Below are 22,599 nucleotides of genomic sequence, written 5' to 3' on the forward strand. Positions count from 1 at the left end.
ATCCCGCGAGTGCGCGGTACAAATTCTAATATATATATATATATATTAATTAGGTAATGGAATCTCTTTTTTGAAATTTCTCAAACTGTTTTGTTTCTGTGAAAATAATATCTGAAAAATATATGAACTCAAAATGGTAACAAATATGATACTGCGTTTTGTAATGGTATTAAACATATAAGTATATATCACTTTTAGAGAAATACCCTAAAATAGCATTAAAACAAAGTTTTATGGACAACTATAGCGCACATTCTATAAATTTCCAAAAATAGCACTATTTTAACACATTAAAATATTTAAATTAATTTTTAGAATTATTTTTTTTTTTATGTTTGGGTTTTCAATTTCACATTTAGGGTATAGTTTTGAGGGGTAGGGTTTAGTATTTTGAATTTAGGATTTAATTTTGAAAGATTAATTGATGTTATTTTTGGAATTTTAGAGATGTTGTGCTAAGTGGAAAAAAACTTATTTTGGTGCTATTCTTGAGAATCTACCTAACTTTTATCGAGAGACATTTTCTCAAAGTTTGTGGAAGTTAAAAAAAGATTTCGTAGTGGTGCAACAAGATTTTGATAAAAGTTGGGATTTACATTATTTCTTTTGATACAGTCTCACTAAACTTAGGGTCTGACTGGTTCAAACGCTGCGGTTGGGGTTGCGGAAGATTGCGGAAGCGGGCGATTGCGGTTTCAAGTATTATTAAGCGTTTTGAATAACTGGTTTAGCGGTTTAAAATTGGTGCGTTTGCGGGAGGTTTACGACTGGTTGACTAGCGGGTGCAATAGCGGTTGGAACATAATAAATGTGATATCTAATATATAAATGTTTAAAAACACCAAAATTTTTATTAAACTTGATTTATAATTAAAATTTATTAAAATAATAATTATTCAAAAAAAAAATCATAGTGAAATACTTATTCCTTTATGCATTTGGATTTTCACCAAAAATTTAATCAAGTAATTTGATAAATGACAAAACATATGCTTAGATCGTAGATCTTTTCTCTTTTCTCTTAGATCGTGGGTCAGTAATTGCATCGGTAGGAATGGGTAACTGATAGTTGAGAAGGATCACTGGTGATTTGTTTAATATTTTTCATAAATAATCTTATTTTCTTAAATTTCTGATGAAATATTATATTTATTTAGACTTTTTTGAACTTATGTGCGATGTGCCAATAAATTTACATCAAGTTTTCCGGATTATTGTTAATTGGAATATTATTTTCTTCTAATTGTTTATTTTATAATCTTTGCAGTCGTACAACATTTTCTCCATCATTAATGAGTAAAATGGTTAGATAGAAAATATAACAAAAAAAATTTCATTATCATTGATTTCTTTTAAGTTTTTTTACAAAAAAAAAAAAAAAATCCAACCGCAATCGCCCACAACCGCAAACGCTTGTAGGAAGCAGCTTTTGAAATTCAGTGGTTTGGAGCGGTTGGAAGCGATTATGAGCGATTGGGAGCGGTTTATGTGATTGGTTCCAATTGCTAGCAACCGCTACCACCCGCAAACGCAGCGTTTGCGGGAAGTAGCGGAAGAACCAGTCAACACCTTATTATACCCCCATCTGTAACTCGAACATTTGACTACAGTTTTCAAGAATCTCTCTTCAAAACCATTATTGAAGAAATAAAGTCTTGCTAACAGAGTAAAGTTGCATATAGAAGAAGATATATCTCCTGACAATTTGAAAACTAGAAATGTTTTTGACAACTATATCATACATTTTCAAAAACATCAAATTGTCTTTGACAACTATTACAAAAATTAAAAAGGTTTAAAAGAAAAAAAAAATTGTCAAAACAAGATTAAGTAAAAATAAGCAAAATATAAGTAAAACATAAGCAATTTTGAAAATATCATAAAAGCTACAATGATCTATTTATTTTATACCATTAGCTTGATGCTCATAAGTCATAACTTGATTATTGTGTGCAAATTGTTTATTTCCGAACAACTATCTTCGTCTTTCAAAACGTTTGATTTTAACCCCTTTTTAAAAAAAAAAATTAATGTTAAATTATATTCAAAAGAAAAATAAACATTTTAATATGCAAGAGTAAAGCTGCTTCTCAATACTGTTTTCTTGATATATTGGTAAAAGGATTGTGCTATGAGCTTAACATGACCTCGTCGCAAACCAAATATGAATAGTGGTGTCTTCTTCGCTTCCGATAGTACTCAGCCTGTTTCGTACGTTTTTGTCTATTAGCTTAAACAGTTTCTCCTCAGGCGAGGGTTGGTTACCGTGTCTTCTATCATTCCTTTCTCTCCAAATAAAATATAGGGTGGTCTGGAAAGTGTAGCCAATAATAAACCTTGATGTCTTGTCGAAATCGGTGCCGCCGATCAGTGCTACGATGTGTCGTCAATCTGCAGTGTACTTATGCGATAGCAAACCTTTAGTGAGTTTCTCCCACACCTTCTGTGAAAAAGAACAATGAAAGAATAGGTGATCTCTTGTTTCCATGGGGTTGTTGCATAGATGGCAGCTCTGATCAACATTGAGGTTCCAATGGTGCATCCTGTTCCCAGTTGAAAGCCTGTTTTTATTACCCTTTTATCATAAACTATCTAAGTAAGGGTCAGATTAGTGTATTAATGTAATGATCATAAGAAAAACTAAAACATTAGTAATGGTCATCAATATGTGAGTCATAGCATAATATAGTTATCAATTGAAAAGAAAAATATAAATTTAATGACATGATTTTCTTTTTTTGGTTATTGAATGTGTTTAATTTGATAATATGGACACCAAAAGAAATGAGCAAAACTCTCATATTATATAAATAGACTCAAAAATAACAATCGTTATTTCACTATTTTTCAAAAAAAAAAAAACGTAAATTAGTTTGGCTTGAAAAGAAGAAAGCAACGAATATTTTGTTAAAATCCGCAATACATTTCAATAAACATAGAAAATCCCCAACAACCTAATTTATGAATTCAAGGGCCCTATATTACTTGCTTATGTTAGATGAGATGGGCCTGCCTATACATAAACTTTTACATCAACAATCAACAATCAACAAATATTTACATTCTATAGATATTTTAACTTAAGACTACTATTGAACTAAAAGCACTTTCCAGTAAATTATCATTTGATTTTACACCACATTAAATTAGTCAGTGTGAAGAATAAAGAAAAAAAAAAGGAACATACAAAGATGTAATATCAAATTCCTTTCTTCATTACCAATCAAGTAGTAATTGCCCCCACATCTTATTATTGCTTTCATTACCCCCACAATTGACAGCCTCACAATATCATAAAAATTTTAAGAATAATAAGTTCTGTGTCCATAAACTTTACTATATACATTAACTTTGTGGGGGATATGCTTTATATGAATGAATATTTATATGGGGTTCAAACGTATAAATGAGAGAGTAGGATGAAACCTACAAAAACTAAAAATAGAGATTAGGAGAAGGAGAGGAGTATAGTGTGTGTCACGGGTATGGGTTAGAGAGGCCGTGGCACGTGCCTAAAAGAAAAGAACCAAGCAAATGAGAACAAGTCCCTCTCTGTATGTCCCCATCTACCATTTTGTTGTATTCCTTGCTTGGATCCGTATGTATCTTTCAATAATTTTGAAAACAATTTACAATTTCATTATCGAAATTTAATATTTTAAATTCTCCTGCCTAAAAAAAGCTGTTAATATATTGTCCTATCTTTTTTTTTTTTGACTTTGTTGCCACCACGGTTTTGACTTCCTTTCTAAACAAATTCTGCATTAATTCCAACGACATGTTTCTTGTCAACTATTCTAATTTTTGTATCTATACTTGTGATTGGGAGGAAACAAGATTCTTCTTCATAAGTCATTTGCAATGGTTTTTCCTATTTATGTTATACTTTTGTTTTCCATTTGTTTTTTTTTGAGAATTAATGACAAACATTCCTTTGTATGATGAAATTCATGTTAGCGAAAAGAAAATTGAGGATCATTTCACAGTTTTTTTTTTTGAGTGATTATAACCAAACATTAATTATTAGCTATGTAAGTTTTATGGATTTTTATCAAACATAATATACACATGAGTAAAACTCTTTACTTATAATTTAAGAGCTTTTTAGAGAATATGGTGTAGTTCTCAACCGTGTCTTATGCGTGGTACAATCAGGTCCAGCGCTGGGGTGGTGCAAGAGGTGCTTTTGCACCATTTCACATTATTAATGTTTGAGATTTTGACAAAAAAACACTCCAAATTTCTTAAATCTACAGATAATACCTTCAAATTATTAAAAAAATAAAAAAAATTGTACAAGGTCCAAGAAAAACTTGAGCCGGCCCTGGGTACAATACAACGTACCAAAACACAAATGTTTGTTTAGAATATATCACAACTAAAAAGTCTGAAGTATTACACAGATAGCTTAGATAAGTTTCTGAGTAGTACTCGACTTCTAAAAATCCTTTATAAACCTAGATTTTTTGATGCTTTAAGAAAACAAAACATAAAAGTATGGTTTCTTTGGAAATGTAATATTGTATTCATTTGAATCGTTTAAGGTTGGTTCCGACCCGATGATGATATCTCGATAAAGCAAGCGTCCGTATTCACCGGGCGTAGCATCCTTATTAAATCCGAGTATATTAGTACTATTTTTTTTTTTTTTTTTTTTTTTTTTTTTTTTTTAGTACTAAATTATTCATAACATTAGTACTCGAAACACCTAATATACTCAATTACGTTTTTAGGATTTTTACAAGAATGCTTCTCTTCTACCTCATCGGGTTACCTCTTTTATCGATTAACTAATTTAAATTGTGCAATTCCTTATACCAAGAAAAAATAGAATATGGAGATAGAAAACGACATACATAAAGAGTTCCTTAGAATTTAATGCTTCACATTTACTCCTTCACCCACACACACACCTTTTGTCCCTTTTTTTATTATCTTTTTTTTAGTTTTAAAAATTATTTTTAAGTATAACATAAAAAGTATTCAAATAGAATTTCAGCTCATACATTAAATTTTATTTTAATCTATTATTTTTCCTCCACCCATTTTGATATTTTTAAGATTCGAGAAAAAAATATAATCTTAATTAAGGTGTTTGCTGTGAAAATTTATGCGAGAGCATAAGTTTTGTTGGCTTGACCAAAAGATTGATTAAGGTTTGTAAGGTTGTGAAAATATATACGAGAGAATGAGTTTTGTTTTTGCTAAGTTTGGAATGAAAAGTACCAAAATAACACAACGCAATCGAAATGTAACATCTATAGCTTTATTTGCAAAAGAACAATTTTTTTTTTCATAACATTGCATTGTCTTCGGCCGTTACTTTCATGGATGAGTGTGTCAGAAGAATCGATACAATGTTTTATGCTTATACGAATTTCTCAATCAAATCAACAAATACATTAAAAACAAACCCACACTTCCCTAAAAAAACACCCATAATTTTTCGCATCTGCATGCAAAAGTCGACGTACATATTAATTTTTTAAAATATACACACAAAAGACATGTAATGTAAGACATTGGCTTTCGATCCAAATGACCCTTTTTAGTTTTTATGATAAGTAGCAAGAAAAAGGTAAAACTAAAACCAACAAAAAATTACACACACACAAAAAAGTTTATTTTCTTACAAAAAGTCCACCTTTCTGACACAAGAGACATGACCACCAGCTACTACAGCTTTGAACTCTAATCAAAAAGCCATTAAAAAAAAAATAACAATCCTATTAACCCTCATAGAGGAAAGAAATTGAATACATTTATTTTCCCCGACCGTCGTTTTCTTGTTGCTATGTTCTGTCACTCTCGAGCCTCGAATATTGAAAATCAAATGGACTAATCACTAATGTAATGGAGAGCTACTTCAATTAATATTCCTTTCTTAATTGTTATTATAATCTACCTATAATGTTACTTCTTTGGAGTTCAAAAGTCTCCTTTAAACCAAATTCGGCTTGATTCTTGTTAACATATTGAACTGTAAAGTGTAACAGAGTAGTTACCAGTTTGGAAGACTTAAAAACATTCAAGACCAAATAGTACTTTGGTACAAACATTTATTGTGTGACCTGAGATGATAACTTTATTACACAAAGGACACATTGTAATTAGGTTAAATAGAGACATGTTTAGGCTTACCTAATCTCAAAATTTTCATCACTACAAATTGAAAACATGTCATGTGGGACATGAATTATGAAAAAGTGTTGGGGGTGAAAAACATAAAGATAACAAAACCAGTGGGTAAAAAAGGTAAAAAGTAAGAAAAAAAATACTGAAGAAGAAAGAGTGAGAGAGAGAGAGAGTGATTGCAATTTAACACAATAGAGAGGAGGAGAAAAAAAAACAAGTGTTACTGGATATGCCAGCAACTGGACTGTGACACATGATTTGGCCTTAGAAAAAAGGTAACTGCTTTTTTCATCTCTTAATTATAACTCTTTTTTTTCTCTTCTCTCTCTTCCATGGTGGTGGTGGTGGTGGTGGGTTATCTTCTTTAGTAGTATAGTAGATCTCTCTGCACCAAAGCTTTGAACAGAAGATACAGAGAGAGAATCAGAGGAGAAACCACAAACTTAAAAAAAAAGAGTCTTTACTTTTCTTTTTGTTTTCTACTTGATATTTAAGTTAGTGGTCAAATGTCTTGTTCTTTACTCTTCTTTCCTTTGGTCTAAGGACCTTTAAGATAACAGTAGTAAGAGTCCGTGAAAGAAAGAAACAAAAAATTTTGGAATTTTGAAGGAGATGATGAGGGAAAAGGAGGAAACTTTATTTCTGTTTGTTTGACTACTTGAGTCTCTTTTCGATCTACATCTGGATTTTGCAGCATTCTTCTTAGAGGAGCAAAAATGAGGAAACATGGATGGCAACTTCCTTACCACCCTCTTCAGGTTTGTTTCTTTTGTTCCTTTACTCTTCTAACTTGAGATTGATTTCATTTGGAGGGTTTTGGTTTTTGGAAGGTTAAAGTTTGGATTTTTTTTCTTCTGGGTTGGTTAGGTGGTGGCTGTTGCTGTGTTTTTGGCTTTAGGGTTTGCTTTCTATGTCTTCTTTGCTCCCTTTGTTGGGAAGAAGATGCATCAGTACATTGCGATGGGCATCTACACTCCCCTGGTAAGCTGAATTTGTCTGATTTCAATATACCTTTGAAGGTTTTCAAGATCAAAATTGTGTACTTGTGTTGGCTGTTTATGTGTTGTCTTTACTCTCTTGTCATTCTCTTTTTGGCGAATGTTCATCTTTTCTGAGTCTTGTGTAATTTGTTACGTATAGCTAATTAGGGAAATCGGATTTACCTGGTGGTTTTAGTTGGATCTTGATCTGGTCCCCATTAAGAGATTAGAAGCTTCACTGATTCATGAAAATGGGCATGTTTAGCTCTAGATACTTCTTGATTCCAAGCCAATTTTAGGGGATACGGTTGAAATTTTGATCTCACATTGGTTGTTTTGCCATTTTCTTATTTTATTTTGATCCATTTTGCTTTCACTTGAAGCTGCTATTGAGACCTCACTTTTAGAGATTGTGTACATCTTAAGTCTTTGAACATTGTGATTTACTTTTTCCTTTTTGAATGGTTTAGTATTGTTTTATAGACTGTGACATCTTCTTTTTCAGATTACATGTGTGGTTGGAATGTATATATGGTGTGCGGCTTCAGATCCTGCAGACCGTGGAGTTTTCCGGTCGAAGAAGTACCTTAAAATTCCTGAAAATGGGAAATTTCCTCTATCAAAGGATACAAAAGATGGATGTGGATCAGCTACAGGTGGTGCTAAAACTCGTGATGGCACTTGTTTACAGGATCCAGAAAATGAAACTAACAAGAAATTGGAGTCATCCAAAAAATCTTCTGTCCTGCGTTTGCTTTGCTCTCCTTGTGCATTGCTCTGTAATTGTTGCGGTGGTGGAGATGAATCTCCTGAGCAGATGAGCGAGGATGGGATGTTTTATTGCAGTCTTTGTGAAGTTGAGGTGCGAGGAATACATATAGACACAGGCTTGTCTTATTTTATCTTGTGATTAGCTTTACATATTCCTTGTTTCACGTTTCAATATTAAGATACCTTCACATGTTTCTCTGGACTTATTATTGTATTCCTTTTGTAGGTCTTCAAATACAGCAAGCATTGCAGGGTTTGTGACAAATGTGTGGACCGTTTTGATCATCACTGCAGGGTATTATAAGGATTTGCCTATTAAAATCCCTTCAATTTGTGTTAAACCCTTATCTTCGTTTGCTTATGGACTTTTGTAGTGGCTAAACAATTGCATTGGGAAGCGAAATTACCGAAAATTCTTTAGCCTTATGGTATCAGCTATTTTTTTGGTAAGCTTGTGAGTAATTGTTCCCTTGGTTGATGAAACAAAGAGTTAGTTCTCATCAAGTTTGGTGTGTTATTAACCAGTAGAAACTTCACCTTTTCCCGTGTAAATTGCAGCTCATTATGCAATGGTCAACTGGAATTTTTGTGCTGGTATTATGTGTACTCCGAAGAAACCAGTTGAATGCAGACATTGCCTTGAAGTTAGGAAGCAGCTTCTCGCTGATTCCATTTGTAATAGTCGTTGTAAGTTATCTTCTTATACATTTTGGTCTTCCCCTATTGTCTTCTGAATCCAAGATGTGAAGGTTTCTTTTCTCTTGCAGGCAGTTTGCACTCTACTAGCAATGCTGGCAACGTTACCACTTGCTCAGCTTTTCTTCTTCCACATTCTTCTCATTAAGAAGGTTTGTTTTCAATGCTCAAAGACATGCCAAAACTTTATTCCTTTCATTATGCGATTTAACCAAAGCGAAATTTCTCTAATAGGGAATCAGTACATATGACTACATAGTTGCACTTCGAGAGCAAGAGCAAGAACTAGAAGCTGGAGGAGGTCAACAGAGTCCTCAAATGTCAATGATCAGCTCATTTACTGGACTAAGCAGTGCAAGCTCCTTCAATACATTTCATCGTGGAGCATGGTGCACACCACCTCGTTTGTTTCTTGAGGATCAGGTACCATTATGGCATTATCCACCAGTTTTGTTCTACCTTGTTGACTATGAGTTTCTCTAATGTGTGTGTGTGTTTCTGTGAGCAGTTTGATGTAGTCCCTCCAGAGAATGCATCTGTGAGTTCATATGGGAAGAAGTCTGTGGTTGAGGAACGTGTCAAGAAGAAGACACAACCTGTGAAGATCAGTCCATGGACTCTAGCTCGTCTTAATGCAGAAGAAGTTTCAAAAGCAGCAGCAGAAGCAAGAAAGAAATCCAAAATAATTCAGCCTGTGGCTAGACGGGAGAATCCATTTGTTGGCTTAGAAGCAAGCAGCAGCTTTGGAAGCAGCGGCCGTAGAATGTTCCCGGCAAAATTTGAAGCTGTTAATAGTAACGGGAAGCAGCGAAGGCAATCAAAGCGCATACGGTTACCAGCAGAACTACCTCTAGAACCGCTGATGAATGTTCAGACAAAAGCAGCTATGATGGAGACATCAACTAGTTCAGGGCTAGCTCCTCTTCAGCTAGAAGCAAGAAGCGCGTTTCAGACAAGCCGAGCAATGTCAGGGTCTGGTAATGTTATGGTGACATCTTCACCAGAAAGCAGCTTAGACTCTCACGACATTCACCCATTTAGAGTTTCATCTGAAGCAGAGGATGCAGCGCAGCTCAATGGATTCTCTTCAGCTATTGGTCTGATGGGTCAACATAGAGGGCAAGAACAAGAACAAGCCATGATGATGATGCCATTGTCAAGGTCTACAAGTGATGGCTACGATGCATCTGGTGGAGAAGACAGTGATCAGGTTCCTTCTAGAAACATCCACAAATCAAGATGAGAAGCCCATATGATATTATCACTCTAGTTTTGGAAGGGTTGAGAGAATCCTTGGAGCGTTCGTTGATTTAAGGCTGATGTGCATTCGATCAAGAAAAAGTCAAGATTCTCTCAGATAACGATTTGTGAGGATCTTAAAAGAGATATTACAGTGCCTGCTAAAGAGCTCTAAGGAGAAAGCACCAGAGACTTTTGTGAATTCTTAAGATTTTTATTTTAAGGTACTGAGCAATATTTGAAACATGATCTTCTAGGGATTTACTAAAACTTATTTTGTTAGGAAAAAAAACTGTTTCTTCTGATTCAAAAATGTCAATTTGTGATTCAAAAATGTCAATTTGTGGTTACTATACAAGATTCAAGAATACAATTTGGTTGAGAGCTTCATTTTAAAATTCTAGTTGCATGATGAGCCTAGGAGAAAGAGAACGTTGTTACTCCATTTGTAATTTGTTAATATGGAAATTTGGGATTTGTTTGGTCAACGGAGCCACCGACTTTAATCTTCTTTTCCAAATTTTGTGATTGCGTCACTTGAAAGGAAACTCACAAAAAAAAAGAGAAAAAATTCACCGAAAGAGAGATTATAAATGTCCAATTTCTCAACTTCTTTATTGGAAAATAAAATCTTGGGAAATTGGCATATTAAAAAAAATAAAGGACACCTTTACAAAAGATAAAATCTTTAGAAATTTGCTCAATAGCCCAAAAAAAAGAAGAAAAAATGATTTTATAAAAAATAATCTATTATTAGCTTTAGCAAATTAGGGAAAAAATATTTGGTAATCTGTAGAGATTCTTCAAAAAAAAAAAAAAAAAAAAAAAAAAAAAGGAGATTATCATTTGTATTAATTAGTACTTATTTAGCGAGATACTATTAGATAACTTTCTTTTTTTTTCTCTTTGTCCAATAGGTGCCAAATGGCAAAATCACTCATCTCATCCACGCGTCTTGTTGTTTCTGTTAAAGATCCGGTACTCAAACCCAAACCCGGAACCTCGGATCCGGACCCTGATACTAAACCCCGAATCTCACGCTTTTGAGAGTGTGTACTCTTTCCCTAGTCGACCCGGTTGGGTTCATTCATCTCTCTCTCTCTTCCTCAAGAGCGCCCCTTCTGCGTGATTTCTGTTTCTTCTTCACGCTCTCTCTAAAATTCCCCAATTGCTATCGGTGACGCTCTCATGCTTTAAACGCTGCGTTAAACGAAACAAAATACACCAAAAAAGGTAATCCCATGATTTGGGTTTGGCTCATAACAAAACAAAAATCCAAACTTTAAGAAAAAAATCTCACCTTTGCAACGATTTTGATGGTGGTATGTAGCTGAAGCTGGACCCTTTTCGTTTTGAAAACAGAACGATTAATGGAAATGGATTTATCTGGGACGATGACGAATCAAGGATCAAACTTTCGGAAATTTGAGATTGATTCATCGACATCATCATCATCCTCTGATCATCAGTTTCACTCGATGAATGCGCTTGAGATCTTGAGAGAAACCGTACGAATCCTCCGGTATAATCTCGGTGCTTTCATGTTAATCGCACTTCTTTTGATCTGCCCTGTTTCAGCTATTCTGTTACCTAACCTTTTAGTTGATCAATCCGTTGTTAATTCACTCACTGTGAGGCTTCTCTTAGTTTCGAAATCAAGTGGTCTTCCTTTGTTGCCTTTTGTGAGAAACTCTTGTCAGAAATTCTCTGAGACTGCTGTTTCATCCGCAATGTGTTTCCCATTGTTCATCACTCTGTCGTTATTGTCTAGAGCTGCTGTGGTTTACTCTGTGGATTGCACTTACTCTAGGAAAAAAGTTGTCATGTCCAAGTTTGTGGTGATAATGCAGAGACTATGGAAACGTCTTGTGATCACTTACTTGTGGATTTGTACTGTGATTGTTGTTTGTCTCACTTCCTTCTGTGTGTTTCTTGTCGCGGTGTGTAGCTCGTTTTATGTTCTTGGATTCTCTCCTGATTTCAGTGCTTACGGAGCTATCTTAGTTGGTTTGGTGTTCTCAGTAGTGTTTGCTAATGTTATCATTATCTGCAACACTACGATCGTGATCTCGATTCTTGAAGATGTTTCCGGGCCAGAAGCGTTGCTGAGAGCGAGTGATCTGATTAAAGGACAGACTCAGGTTGGTTTGTTGATATTTCTAGGATCGACAATAGGATTGACGTTTGTGGAAGGGTTGTTTGAGCATAGAGTGAAGAGTTTGAGTTATGGAGATGGGTCTTCGAGGTTATGGGAAGGTCCACTTCTTGTGGTGATGTATTCCTTTGTGGTGCTTATTGATACAATGATGAGTGCTGTGTTCTATTTTAGTTGCCGGTCTTATAGTATGGAAGCTGTTGAAGCTTTGGAAGCTTCTGGAGAAATCGTGTCCCAAGATTTATCTCTTCTTTAAGATTTTTGTTTTTCAAGTTTCACAACATTGAGGATCTAAAGACAATGCAAAGGAAGGGTTTCAAAAGAGTTAGTTGAATTGGATCACAAGTAAATTTAAGAGGCCATGTATATGAAAGGAGATTTTTTAGTTGAGCATTCTTTGTTTTTTTTTGCTGGGCTTTCTTTAATTTAGGTTGCTCTTTACATTTTGAGATTGTCACATTATGGGACTCACATATTGTAGACGGCACATGTCATTCGTATTTTGGTCTTATTTTGTCAATAATCAATATAAAATGTTCATCTCTCTCTCTATCTCTCTGCAAGTTGAACAATCTTTATTCTTTGGAAATGAGAGTTATGGTTAATCACTGTTAAGTGGACTTAGTTTATGGAATAGTTCTCATGTGTTTGGCTTTTAATCACTGTTAAGGATTGTGATTTCATCTGCTTCTGTTTATTTTCAGAGTTACGCGTACATGACTTCTAAGTTCTAACCTTTTTGAAAATCCTATATAATACATGTTTTGATGTTCATATATAAAATTATCAATATATATATATATATATATATATTATATGTAGTGAATTATGATTCCGACCATAAAAAGATTTCATTTATATCCAAAAGTTTTGGTGTTCATATTAAAACATGATAATTATTGTTTCTTTGTAAATGTTTATAAAAAATATTGATTATAACAATTGTATTTATTTTAAATATTTAAATTTTGCAAAAATTACCATATTAAGAAATTTTTCTCAATAAATTTATACTCCCACTGTTTTAAATTAGTTGTTGTTTAAAGCTTTTTCAAGCAGATTTAAAAAAACAACTAAATTTTTTATTTTATCTTTCTTTAATATATTTTCTAATTTTTAATTGATCAATACATTAAAACAATAGAGATAAAATTGATATTATTCTAAAGCATATGTATTGAAAATCTAAAACATAACAATTATAAAACAAAAATTTTACCAAATATATTATTTTTTGAAAACGTAGAACCAGAGAAATAGACAGAGTGTGCGACGACGAGGTCGTAGTTGTGATCTACTTTTTTATATCACGTTTATCTCATCTATAAAACGGAAACTACTAGTGTCTGTGTCTTTCTTATAAATTAATTCAAATCTCTAGTATATTGTATATTTTCATATTGATTTTATTTTAGGGGATGATGAGCATATTTGTTGCCTCTTTTTTAAATTGGTGCATATTCTCAAAAGTGAATAAGAGGTGTCCAAAATATTTTCAATAGGATATCATAACCATATCCAATATTGCTTTTTATAAAATTTATTTGTATGTGGAGAAGTTGTAGCATGTCAACATGCAAAATCAGTTTGATCTTCTTTCTCCGTATCAATTTGGACACGAACATAACTAGTACAGTCCAAAGTAATCATTACCTCAACATTTATTCATGTAATTTCTTCAAATATAATAAACTTAAATTGGAAATGTCTACCAAAAAAAAAGAAGCACAACATATATAGGTACTATGTGTTAAAGCTTTAAAGAAAGACAAGTTTATAAAACTACATTCTCATATGCTATTTTCCAAATCTCTTTTGTTCAGCCAATTCGTTCTAGTTTCACAATTTGGAAGTTCATCTAACATGAATACAATTTATCAGTTTCATAATGTTTAGACTACATCCTAGTACTATTAACATATATACATATAACTAAGATTGAATAAATTACTAACATATATGATAGAAAATGTATAATCTGTACGCTGCAGCCCATTGGGCCATCGGGCTAACACTCCTAGGCCTTTTTGAACGTTCGTTGGGTTCAACTGACCGGATTGATTTTCATAAAAAGGCTGAATGAATATTGCAAACATTAACCAAGTTGGTTGGGACACAAAGCTGGATTTAATAATATAAAACTGGTACTAAAGTTCTGGAAACAGTGATGTCAAATGTGAACTATTGTGGATCATTCATAGACTATGATGCGATAGGATCATCTAGTTTGATGGGATATTTTTACAGACGACATGCAATGATTCTGTTTCTCTACCACAAAAACTATCAATCCTTCATATATGTGGGTGTGACTCCAATCTTTTTCTACGTATTTATTTGTATTCACAATAATTGAGCCTTTTTTTTGGTCATCTACAATATAAGAAATTCAAGTGGTAATACTTTTCAAATAGATGGTAATAATTTTTCCTTAATTTATGGTTTATAGTCTTCCATTATATCCCAATCTCTCAAAAAGAAAAAAACACCCTACAAAGTGAGAAAATTTATAGGTACTACTAGGTAGTACGTTGGAGTGATGGACGCTAAAAGCTACCGTATAATACTGCTATAGCCTTTTGTTCTCAACTGTTGCAATGCATCCAAAGTGGTCAACACAGAGAGACGTACGTTTGTCAAAACTAACCTGCACAGACGAAGACGCAAATTTGACAACACATAGACATTTCATTCGAAGAGATGTCTTATAATTTTTGTATAACTATAAAACTTTGGTAAATAATATTGAATGTAACGTAATAATTTACCAAGACTAACAATAGAGGCCTGCACTGGATTGCTTGGAACAAAATATGCGTTCATGTGGATAAAGGCTGTTTAAGATTCAGAGACGTCAAAGAATTCAATCTGGTATTACTAGCAAAACAATTGTGGCGCCTGCAACGTTTTCTGAACTCACTTCTTTGTAAAGTCCTCAAAAGTCACTATTTTCGATACTCGAACCTGATGGAGGTAATGAAGGCAAACTCCCCATCCTTTGGGTGGCGTAGCATCATGGCGACGAAATCTCTGCTCCAAAAAGGTATCCGGAAAAATATCCGCTCAGGTTTTAGCACAAGGGTCTGGGAAGATAACTGGATCCCCACTATACCAGCTAGGCCGACGAAGGATAATGGCAGATCCAAAGATCCAAATCTTTACGTAAATCACCTTATTGATTTCGAGACGAAAGAGTGGAAACAAGACAGGCTGCATGAATTAGTGGACCCCCAAGATATCACTCTGATTTTAGGTTTAAAGCCAAATAGGACATTCATGTTGGATGACTATGTCTGGGTACACACGAGATCAGACCAATATACTATGAAATCGGGGTACTTAGTTGCTACAGAAGAGTCATCACGGAGTCAGGAGGTAGTGGAGCCAAGTCTAACAAGGTTAAAGGGTCGGGTGTGGAAGCTTAAAGCGCCGAGGAAGATCAAACATTTCATATGGCAGGCGATCTCTGGTTGTATTGCTGCTTGCAGCTGGTTAGTTGATCGTCATTGTGGAACAGATAGAACTTGCCCGAGATGCGGTGCTGATGAAGAGTCAATAAACTACGTTCTGTTTGAATGTCCACCGGCCCTTCAGGTATGGGCACTATCGCACATCCCGACTTCTCCGGGGGCTTTCCCGTGTTCCTCTTTGTACTCAAACCTAGATTTCCTCTTCTGGGGCGCAAAGGATCAAAGCATTAAATCCTCCCTTTTGGACTCGTTTCCATGGATGTTATGGTACATCTGGAAGGCCAAGAATAACAAGGTCTTTAATAATAAGGATACGTTACCGCCGGACACGAGAGACATTGCATACTCTGAGATAGTAAACTGGAAAGTAGCTCAGGAAATGGGACGAGAGGAGATAGAGAAGGATGAGTCAGAGGAGTCTTTAGTGACGCATACACAAGGAGGTGTTCCCGTGTGCCGCTTTGATGCTTCCTGGAAGTATACTGATGGTACAGCGGGGCTGGGTTTTGAGTTGCAGGGAGCTTCGCAAACGGTATACGGCACCAAGGGACTCACACGACAACTTACCCCTCTTCACGCAGAGCTAGAAGGTCTGCTTTGGGCGATGGAAATGATGCTTTTAAGCGGTTATAATAAAGTGAGGTTCGAAACAGATTGCTCAAGCATTCCTAAGATACTTGCTGAGATGGAAGACTGGCCAGTGTTTATTACGGAGTTGGAAAACTTCACTAGGTTGAGAGAGAATTTCTCTGTTTTTTCGATTTCATTTATTGCTAGAACAAACAATGTCTGTGCCGATTGTCTCGCCAAGAGCGCTCGAGTACGTGGTAACTTTTTTTCCCATGTAAGCTCGCAGATTCCGGAGTGGTTGGCTCAGGAGGCTAACCTATTCGATTTTAAGCATGGGAAATAGAGCAAGTAACACTCAATGCTAAGATTTACAAGTATTTTAGTTTTTGTAGATTATATAAGTTGCAATATATAGATAAATGCCAATAATAATGTTTTTTTTTTGGTTGTAGTAGAAAGAGAATTGAGACAGTATGGTACAAGTTGTTCTCTCACTTCTCTGGAGAATTTGGGTTCCCGAGAACTGGAAAAGATGAAAAGAAAACCAAAAGATTACACATTTTCATAAATTCTTTTTCACCTTTTCATATTTTGTGACAACTCACAAAAACACATACTCTTTTTGTACTCTTCTCTTTCTTTTTTTCTTTCTTTCCATTGTTATTAAAATCATTCATTCTGTCTTTTGTCCTCTGTGTCGTCGTTATTATTTAGAAAAAATAATTACTATTTTATTTATTTGTTGCTGTAAAAGCTAGCCCATAATCCAAAAAAATTAATGAAAAATAAAATAAATGGAAATAAATAAATAAATACATATGTAAATTTGTAATGTGCTGCAACACTCTGCACATTCATTAACTACACTTTCTTCCAACTTGCAAACTATTCATTTCTTTTTCCCTTTCCTCTCTTTTGTCCTTTCTCTTGTTTTGGGACTTGCACATTTCCAAACTCCCAAATCTTTTTTTATTACTATTTATTTCCAGCTAGAGCATTCAATCTCTTCAGTTCACACTGATATTGTCAATATTTTTCTTAAATCATGACAATTTGAATTTAACAACATTTGGAATACTTTTGGAGTCCCCACAACAAGTTATCAACTCTTTAGTTTTCGAGTGTTTTGTTGAAAGTTTTTGCCTTGATGTGATATATTCAAATGTGATTGAATTACTATAGTTGGCATATCATTGAAATGTTACAAGCAAATAAAACAAAAAACTGAATATTCATCATGTTTTTGTGGTTGTAATCGAAGAAAGAAACAGATATGATCAAGTTCACGCACTCAGAGAAAAAAGCAAAGCAAACAAAAGGAACTTTACAATTTAGAAAAAAATGTTTTGGACTTTCCATGTTCAATAATTGGCGGTCGCTTGGCTTGTTAGTGTTATGATAACACATCACCAATATGAATACATGTGATGATGAATTTGGAATGGAACACTATACGTACTACACGTAAGTGAACATAATTTTATGTATGTTCCTATTGACACAAAACAGTAAAAGATGGTAAAAACATAAAAAATAACGGAATAATTAACCAAAAAAAAAAAAAAAAATAGTGATAAGATGAGATTAAAGAATCAGCAATAAAACATGAGATTCTTGACATTATCACTTAATTTAGGGAGAGGAATAGTCTTTGGCGGACCAACTCGAGACACAGAGGAAGGATGATGATTCATGGATCCTCCTCCATTAGATTCAGATGATCTCTCAATGTAAAGTCTTCCTCTGTACGCTGCTAGGTGAGCATAATAAGCCGGTGGTACAATCGAAATAGGTTTCGTGCATCTCACGAAAGTGTAACACAAGTTATACACAAGTCTCTGCAACTCATCTGAAGTGAACTCGTTCTCGTCCCATAGGATGTGGTAATGCGTTGGTCTGCTCGTTCCCTTCACTCCCAAATGGCTACAGAGATAGAAATCAAACTCTTTCGGATGAGTTATCACTGTATCAACCACTGTGCCTTGAGGGATGTTCTCATGGTCTGGCTCGCATCGGAACAGCCTCGTGTGGTGTCTTTTCTGGACCACTGCGAATGTGATGCTCGGATTGTAATCTTGGAACTTGGAACAAGCGGCTTTGATTGATTGAAGCTCGTCTTGGAGGATTTTCTTGAACTGTGTCTCGCTCACACCGTCTCTGAAGAATATGATCCGATTCGGAAGCTTGTTAACGGCTTTGTAGAAATCGTCAAGAAGTTCCTTGACCATCAAGTCAAGATCTTGAATGATCTCTTGCCTATGAGTCTGAGATCTCATTCTTGAGACGTATCTGTTAGCTTCTGGCCAGTTTATGCTCCCAACCACAGCCGCTACTGAAGGGCTACAATCATCAAACGGATGAGGATGCGTTACATCAGCTCCCATGAAGATCACAGGCTCATCAGGTCTAAGGAGTCTTGGTATGTGAGAAGGTATCGAGTTGTAGAGCTCGGTCATGGATCCACCTATTTTGGCATTAATCTTAAGAGCTAAGTTTGAAACAAACTGAGAACTGAGCTTAGTGATGTTAGGGTATAAGCAGCATTGTGTCACAACGCCAATTCTTGTCTCTGCTATCCTTTTTAGATCTCCATACCCTTTATGTTTTTTCTCCATTACACAGATAATCAACTGGAGATTGTTAGACGCCGCTCTTTGAATCTCCTTCAGTTTCGACTCGAGAAGTGTAATGTTGTTGAGAATGTGTGATGGTTCAAAGAAGGTGCTTCTTATTGTGTTCTTGCTTAGGAAGACTCCCAAATGCTCACACTTTTGAGTGAGCTCATTTATGAACTTGGGGATAGTAGATTTCTGATCCCAGCTTCCTCCAATACTCATCAAAGCCCATCTCTCGATTCGAGTTCCTTTGAAAACTTTACTTTCTTTAAGGTTCTTTGGCCGGTCAAGTTTAAGCTTTGGAGGCTGAAGTATTCTTCCTTTGAGCAATGTCATTTCTTTCGAAACCTCGAGGTTGAACTCTCTTGTTTGGTTTTCGCTGTCAAACCGAAGAAACAAAAGATTAACCGATGTTTTTAGTACTCGAATACAGAAACTAGGATTAACTTAAAGTACCTTGATGGACCAACCGATCCTGCCATAACCTTATCAATAATAGCTTTCCTTTCATTTGGTTTTTGGCAACCCATTTTCATAATCTTTGCAGCTTGATCATCTGAAAGCTTCCCAAGAAATTTTTGACCTTCACAGATCATACATAGTTCCATAGGAAGGTAACAAGGTCTCGCCCTACTGATCTGCAGACACGGCAAGTTCTTATACTGAATCTCGTAACCATAATGATCTTTAAAGTAGCTCATAAGCCTTAATTGCTTCCCATCTCTATCCGGAAACCATAACTTCTCTGTAGTCTCCTCTGTTAACCCGTAAACACGATACCTTTGAACTGTTTCTCTATGGCAAACAAAGACTCTTATGTTCTTAAGTGCTTTCTCCACTTCTCTCTTTTCCTCCAGACTCAATTCTCTACCTTTGTTCCTAGGAAGGTCCTTGAGAAACTCGAGCCGCTTCTGCAAGTAAGCTATTACTCCAATGCTTTCATGGAAAGCTGTGATTGAGAGATCAATGTTAAGGGCTAAACCTTGCTGAGTCTGTCTAAGACTCTGGAAGAACCCTCTGAGTCCAACAGCTCCTCCACCAATCTCTTTGGAACCACCCATAGAACTTGAGTAAAACGATTTTCCAATAGCTGTACACTTCTCCATTGGATTCTCCCTCAAGATCACATCAAGAGCATGAATGTATTCTGGAGGCAGAGGAGCCCAATCTTCTCCTTCCTTTCTCTGTTCCTTCTTCCCATCAAACTTGGACACAAGCCTCATATTAACCCTAAACACTTTATCAATCTTCTTCGGAGGTTGCTTCTCACGCAAGTCACCGGAACTCATCACAGCTTTGCAAGATGGTACAGGGAGATTAACAAAGAACTCAAGCCTATCGTCCTGAAACTCAACAGGGCTGTAAATGTTTTTCCTACCGTCAAAAACTGGAACAACACCAGAGAAACTGTTCTGTTCTGTCTCCACAAGCTTCTGTTTAATCATCCGAGCTATCTCCTTTGAAGGTTGTGGCGAAATCTCAACGTTGTAATGGTAAATCCTCTGTAAAGGATCGAACTTGACAAGAAAATGGTTGGCGAGGAGATAAATGACAGAACCTTCTTGACCACCAAAGTCTGGTCTTCTAGCAACCACTAGTGCTGCTTCTGCTTCTGTTGCTAAGGACCCACTCACTTTGTTGTTGGCTTTATGTTCAGAAACTTGTATCTTCTTCTTCTGATGTTGTTGTTGCTGCTTCCTCTCCACAACTGTTGATACAGAAGAAGCAAAAAATGGGTGAGTCAAAGTCAAATTAGACTTTAATTGTATTTTGATTGAAACACGAAAAAGATGCAAATGAATCAGTAGCAATAGAGAAAGTATAAAAGCAGACAGAGAGTTTGTTTTCAGACACTAAACACATTAAAGAAAGAGAGAACATTTAAAGAAAAGTAAATATTGTAAGTACACAGAGGGATTGAGTAGGGAGGACCATTTAGACATTTACACAAAATACTACTACTAGAGTCTGTGTAGGAAATCACACCAAAACAACAAGAGAAGGAAAGAGATAGCCTTGAAAACCTCGTCCAATAAAAAATAAAGACATAGGTGAGGATCCTAAACCTTTAAGACAAAAGAACCAATACATGCAAACAAGAAAGTAAGAAGAAACCAAGAACAAGAAAAAGACAGTTTAGTTACCTTGAGAAACAGGGAGAGATTTGTGGAAACGGGTCATTGAGTGAGGTGAAGGAGGAGGAAGAGGAAGTAGAGGAGGAAGAGGAAGAGGAGGAGGAGGAAGAAGAGGAGGAGGAGGAAGAGAGTTGTGAAATTGAGAGTAGAAGTAGCAGTAGTAATAGTAGTAGTAGCTAGACTGAAGACTGAGGTTTTGGTGAGAAGAAGGGTGCAAGAGAAAAGGAGGAGGATTTGTTTGAACATGGTGATAAGGCTTGTGGACAAGAGGTGTTCTTGATTTGGAATTGGAGATATGTTTTGTACTGTTATGATGATGATGATGATGATGATGACTTTGAGTTTTAGTTTTATCTTCCATGGCTGAGGAGAAAAAAAGCTGTGAAAGAGAGAGAGACCTTTGGCTTTGGCAAAACAGAAGAGAGAGAGATAGAGAAGGTGTGAGTGAGTGAGTGTGGGTTTATGAGAGAGAGAGAGAGAGAGAGAGAGAGAGAGAAGATAAAATAAGGCAGAAAGGTATTGTCTGGGTTGTTGGTCAGGCCTCAGGGAAAGGTCAAAGTCCCCTCTGTTTTTTTTTCTGCCCCAACCAAAATAATAAAATGATGTTATTTAATACTTATGTTGTCATAAATACGTACGCTCTAATTGTTGGTAATTAAATTTTTTTTTAAAGATCTCTAGTGTTACTTTAACTCTTTAAGACATATTTATAACAAATTTGATATCGTTCTTGATTAAAACTATAGTACTTCTTGATTATATATAAACGCAATGTAGTGATTAACAATGTTGTTGGTTTGGTATGAGTCTTACCGATGATATTTAGACATTCATATATGATTTTTTTCAACGGCGTAAATGATTATTATATGGTTTCGTAAACCTCAAGTTGTACACATGTTTTATTTTTATATATAGAATGGAATGGACCAATACATTCATTAGATCGAAATATGGGACCATTCTCTTCAACTTATTTATTCTTGTTACTATTTCTTCGTAATTCATTAATAATAATACTAGACACTTTGGACTCTTTCATACAAATATCATATATACTTTTCCGGATATTTTGTTTCAAGAAAAGCTACTAAGACAAATTTAATTAGAACATTGTTAAAGTTAATATTCGTGTTTTACTAGCATCTTGTTGTGTTTTACTAGCAACATCTTGTTATGTTATTTTGTATGTAAACAATATTCCTCCGGTTTGGTTGACCAAATCTTTTTAATTTAAATTTATAAGCTGTTGACAAAAAACAACATTATTAAAGTTAGATTAATGAATAATGATCCTTACTACTATTGATAGTTTATTTTGGCAAGCTAATTCAATAGTATACCATGAAAGCAAAATAATTCAATCAAGAGCCTTTTTGGCTTCTTTTCATTTTTTGATGGTGACCAAAACCCACATATATAAGGTCCCACAATACATTTTGATCTTCTTTGAATAATTGTAATTCTTTTTTTTTTTTTTTTTTTTTTTGTTGTCACGATACTTGATTTCATTCATTTATAAATCCAAGTACATAGAAAAGGATTCAAAGATCCGAAGTTTGAAAGCATAACATAGAAAAGCATTCCCCAATGCCAAACAAATAAGAGAAACAAGATCGACAAGGAATCCAAGAGGCTTTGAAGCAATTGCTGAGAAGCGGATTGCCACCTGTGAAATCGAGGGTTGTCGAAAGATCTTCCACGAGTAGTTCAGTGGAAGACAAGATGGTCATTGTCAAGCAAGGACAAAATGACGTTGATAAGGTGTTCATGATGAACAGATGATGGTTGAAGTAGCAAGCTAGACATGTCGAGGGGGAATTGATGGTTAAG

The 22,599-nt window shown here is 35.1% G+C and overlaps 3 protein-coding genes across 7 annotated transcripts; 2 read left to right on the forward strand and 1 right to left on the reverse strand.

The window, feature by feature from the left end:
* Window positions 1-6,310: 6,310 nt before the first annotated feature.
* Window positions 6,311-10,155, forward strand: LOC104701571 (putative protein S-acyltransferase 22). 4 transcript variants are annotated; one of them, XM_019227721.2, is made up of 10 exons: window positions 6,311-6,410; window positions 6,830-6,893; window positions 7,003-7,116; window positions 7,621-7,977; window positions 8,113-8,181; window positions 8,261-8,332; window positions 8,445-8,573; window positions 8,654-8,734; window positions 8,817-9,005; window positions 9,091-10,155. In XM_019227721.2, the coding sequence occupies exons 2-10, from the start codon at window positions 6,852-6,854 to the stop codon at window positions 9,823-9,825; spliced, it is 1,788 nt and encodes a 595-aa protein (XP_019083266.2). In that variant the 5' UTR covers window positions 6,311-6,410; window positions 6,830-6,851; the 3' UTR covers window positions 9,826-10,155. The 4 variants fall into 4 exon arrangements, with proteins under 4 accessions (XP_019083266.2, XP_087315235.1, XP_019083265.2 ...); XM_087459109.1 differs by having other exon boundaries at window positions 6,351-6,410; window positions 8,261-8,340; XM_019227720.2 differs by lacking the exon at window positions 6,311-6,410 and having other exon boundaries at window positions 6,413-6,893.
* Window positions 10,156-10,872: 717 nt separating this feature from the next.
* On the forward strand, window positions 10,873-12,520 carry LOC104704761 (uncharacterized). Of its 2 annotated transcripts, XM_087459111.1 has the most exons (3): window positions 10,873-11,054; window positions 11,152-11,343; window positions 11,806-12,520. In XM_087459111.1, exons 2-3 carry the CDS (start codon window positions 11,192-11,194, stop codon window positions 12,230-12,232), a joined length of 579 nt encoding a protein of 192 aa, XP_087315237.1. In that variant the 5' UTR covers window positions 10,873-11,054; window positions 11,152-11,191; the 3' UTR covers window positions 12,233-12,520. The 2 variants fall into 2 exon arrangements, with proteins under 2 accessions (XP_087315237.1, XP_087315236.1); XM_087459110.1 differs by lacking the exon at window positions 10,873-11,054 and having other exon boundaries at window positions 11,192-12,520.
* A 4,927-nt stretch (window positions 12,521-17,447) lies between these two features.
* LOC104701572 (protein argonaute 7-like) lies at window positions 17,448-21,373 on the reverse strand. Its single transcript, XM_010417287.3, has 3 exons — window positions 20,776-21,373; window positions 19,088-20,339; window positions 17,448-19,010 (listed from the first exon to the last, which is right to left on the reverse strand). Exons 1-3 carry the CDS (start codon window positions 21,125-21,127, stop codon window positions 17,609-17,611), a joined length of 3,006 nt encoding a protein of 1,001 aa, XP_010415589.1. The 5' UTR covers window positions 21,128-21,373; the 3' UTR covers window positions 17,448-17,608.
* Window positions 21,374-22,599: the final 1,226 nt, after the last annotated feature.

The sequence above is a fragment of the Camelina sativa genome, chromosome 7, assembly GCF_030686135.1.
Source record: "Camelina sativa cultivar CO46 ecotype springtype chromosome 7, ASM3068613v1".
Lineage (NCBI taxonomy): Eukaryota > Viridiplantae > Streptophyta > Magnoliopsida > Brassicales > Brassicaceae > Camelina > Camelina sativa.

Coding starts and splice junctions, on each gene's coding strand:
- LOC104701571 (XM_019227721.2), top strand. CDS start 6,852: ATGAGGAAACATGGATGGCAACTTCCTTACCACCCTCTTCAG. Junction 6,894..7,002: donor TTCCTTACCACCCTCTTCAG/GTTTGTTTCTTT, acceptor TGGGTTGGTTAG/GTGGTGGCTGTTGCTGTGTT. Junction 8,333..8,444: donor TGGTATCAGCTATTTTTTTG/GTAAGCTTGTGA, acceptor TGTAAATTGCAG/CTCATTATGCAATGGTCAAC.
- LOC104704761 (XM_087459110.1), top strand. CDS start 11,192: ATGGAAATGGATTTATCTGGGACGATGACGAATCAAGGATCAAACTTT.
- LOC104701572 (XM_010417287.3), bottom strand. CDS start 21,127: ATGGAAGATAAAACTAAAACTCAAAGTCATCATCATCATCATCATCAT. Junction 20,340..20,775: donor ATCTCTCCCTGTTTCTCAAG/GTAACTAAACTG, acceptor CTGTATCAACAG/TTGTGGAGAGGAAGCAGCAA. Junction 19,011..19,087: donor GGATCGGTTGGTCCATCAAG/GTACTTTAAGTT, acceptor TCGGTTTGACAG/CGAAAACCAAACAAGAGAGT.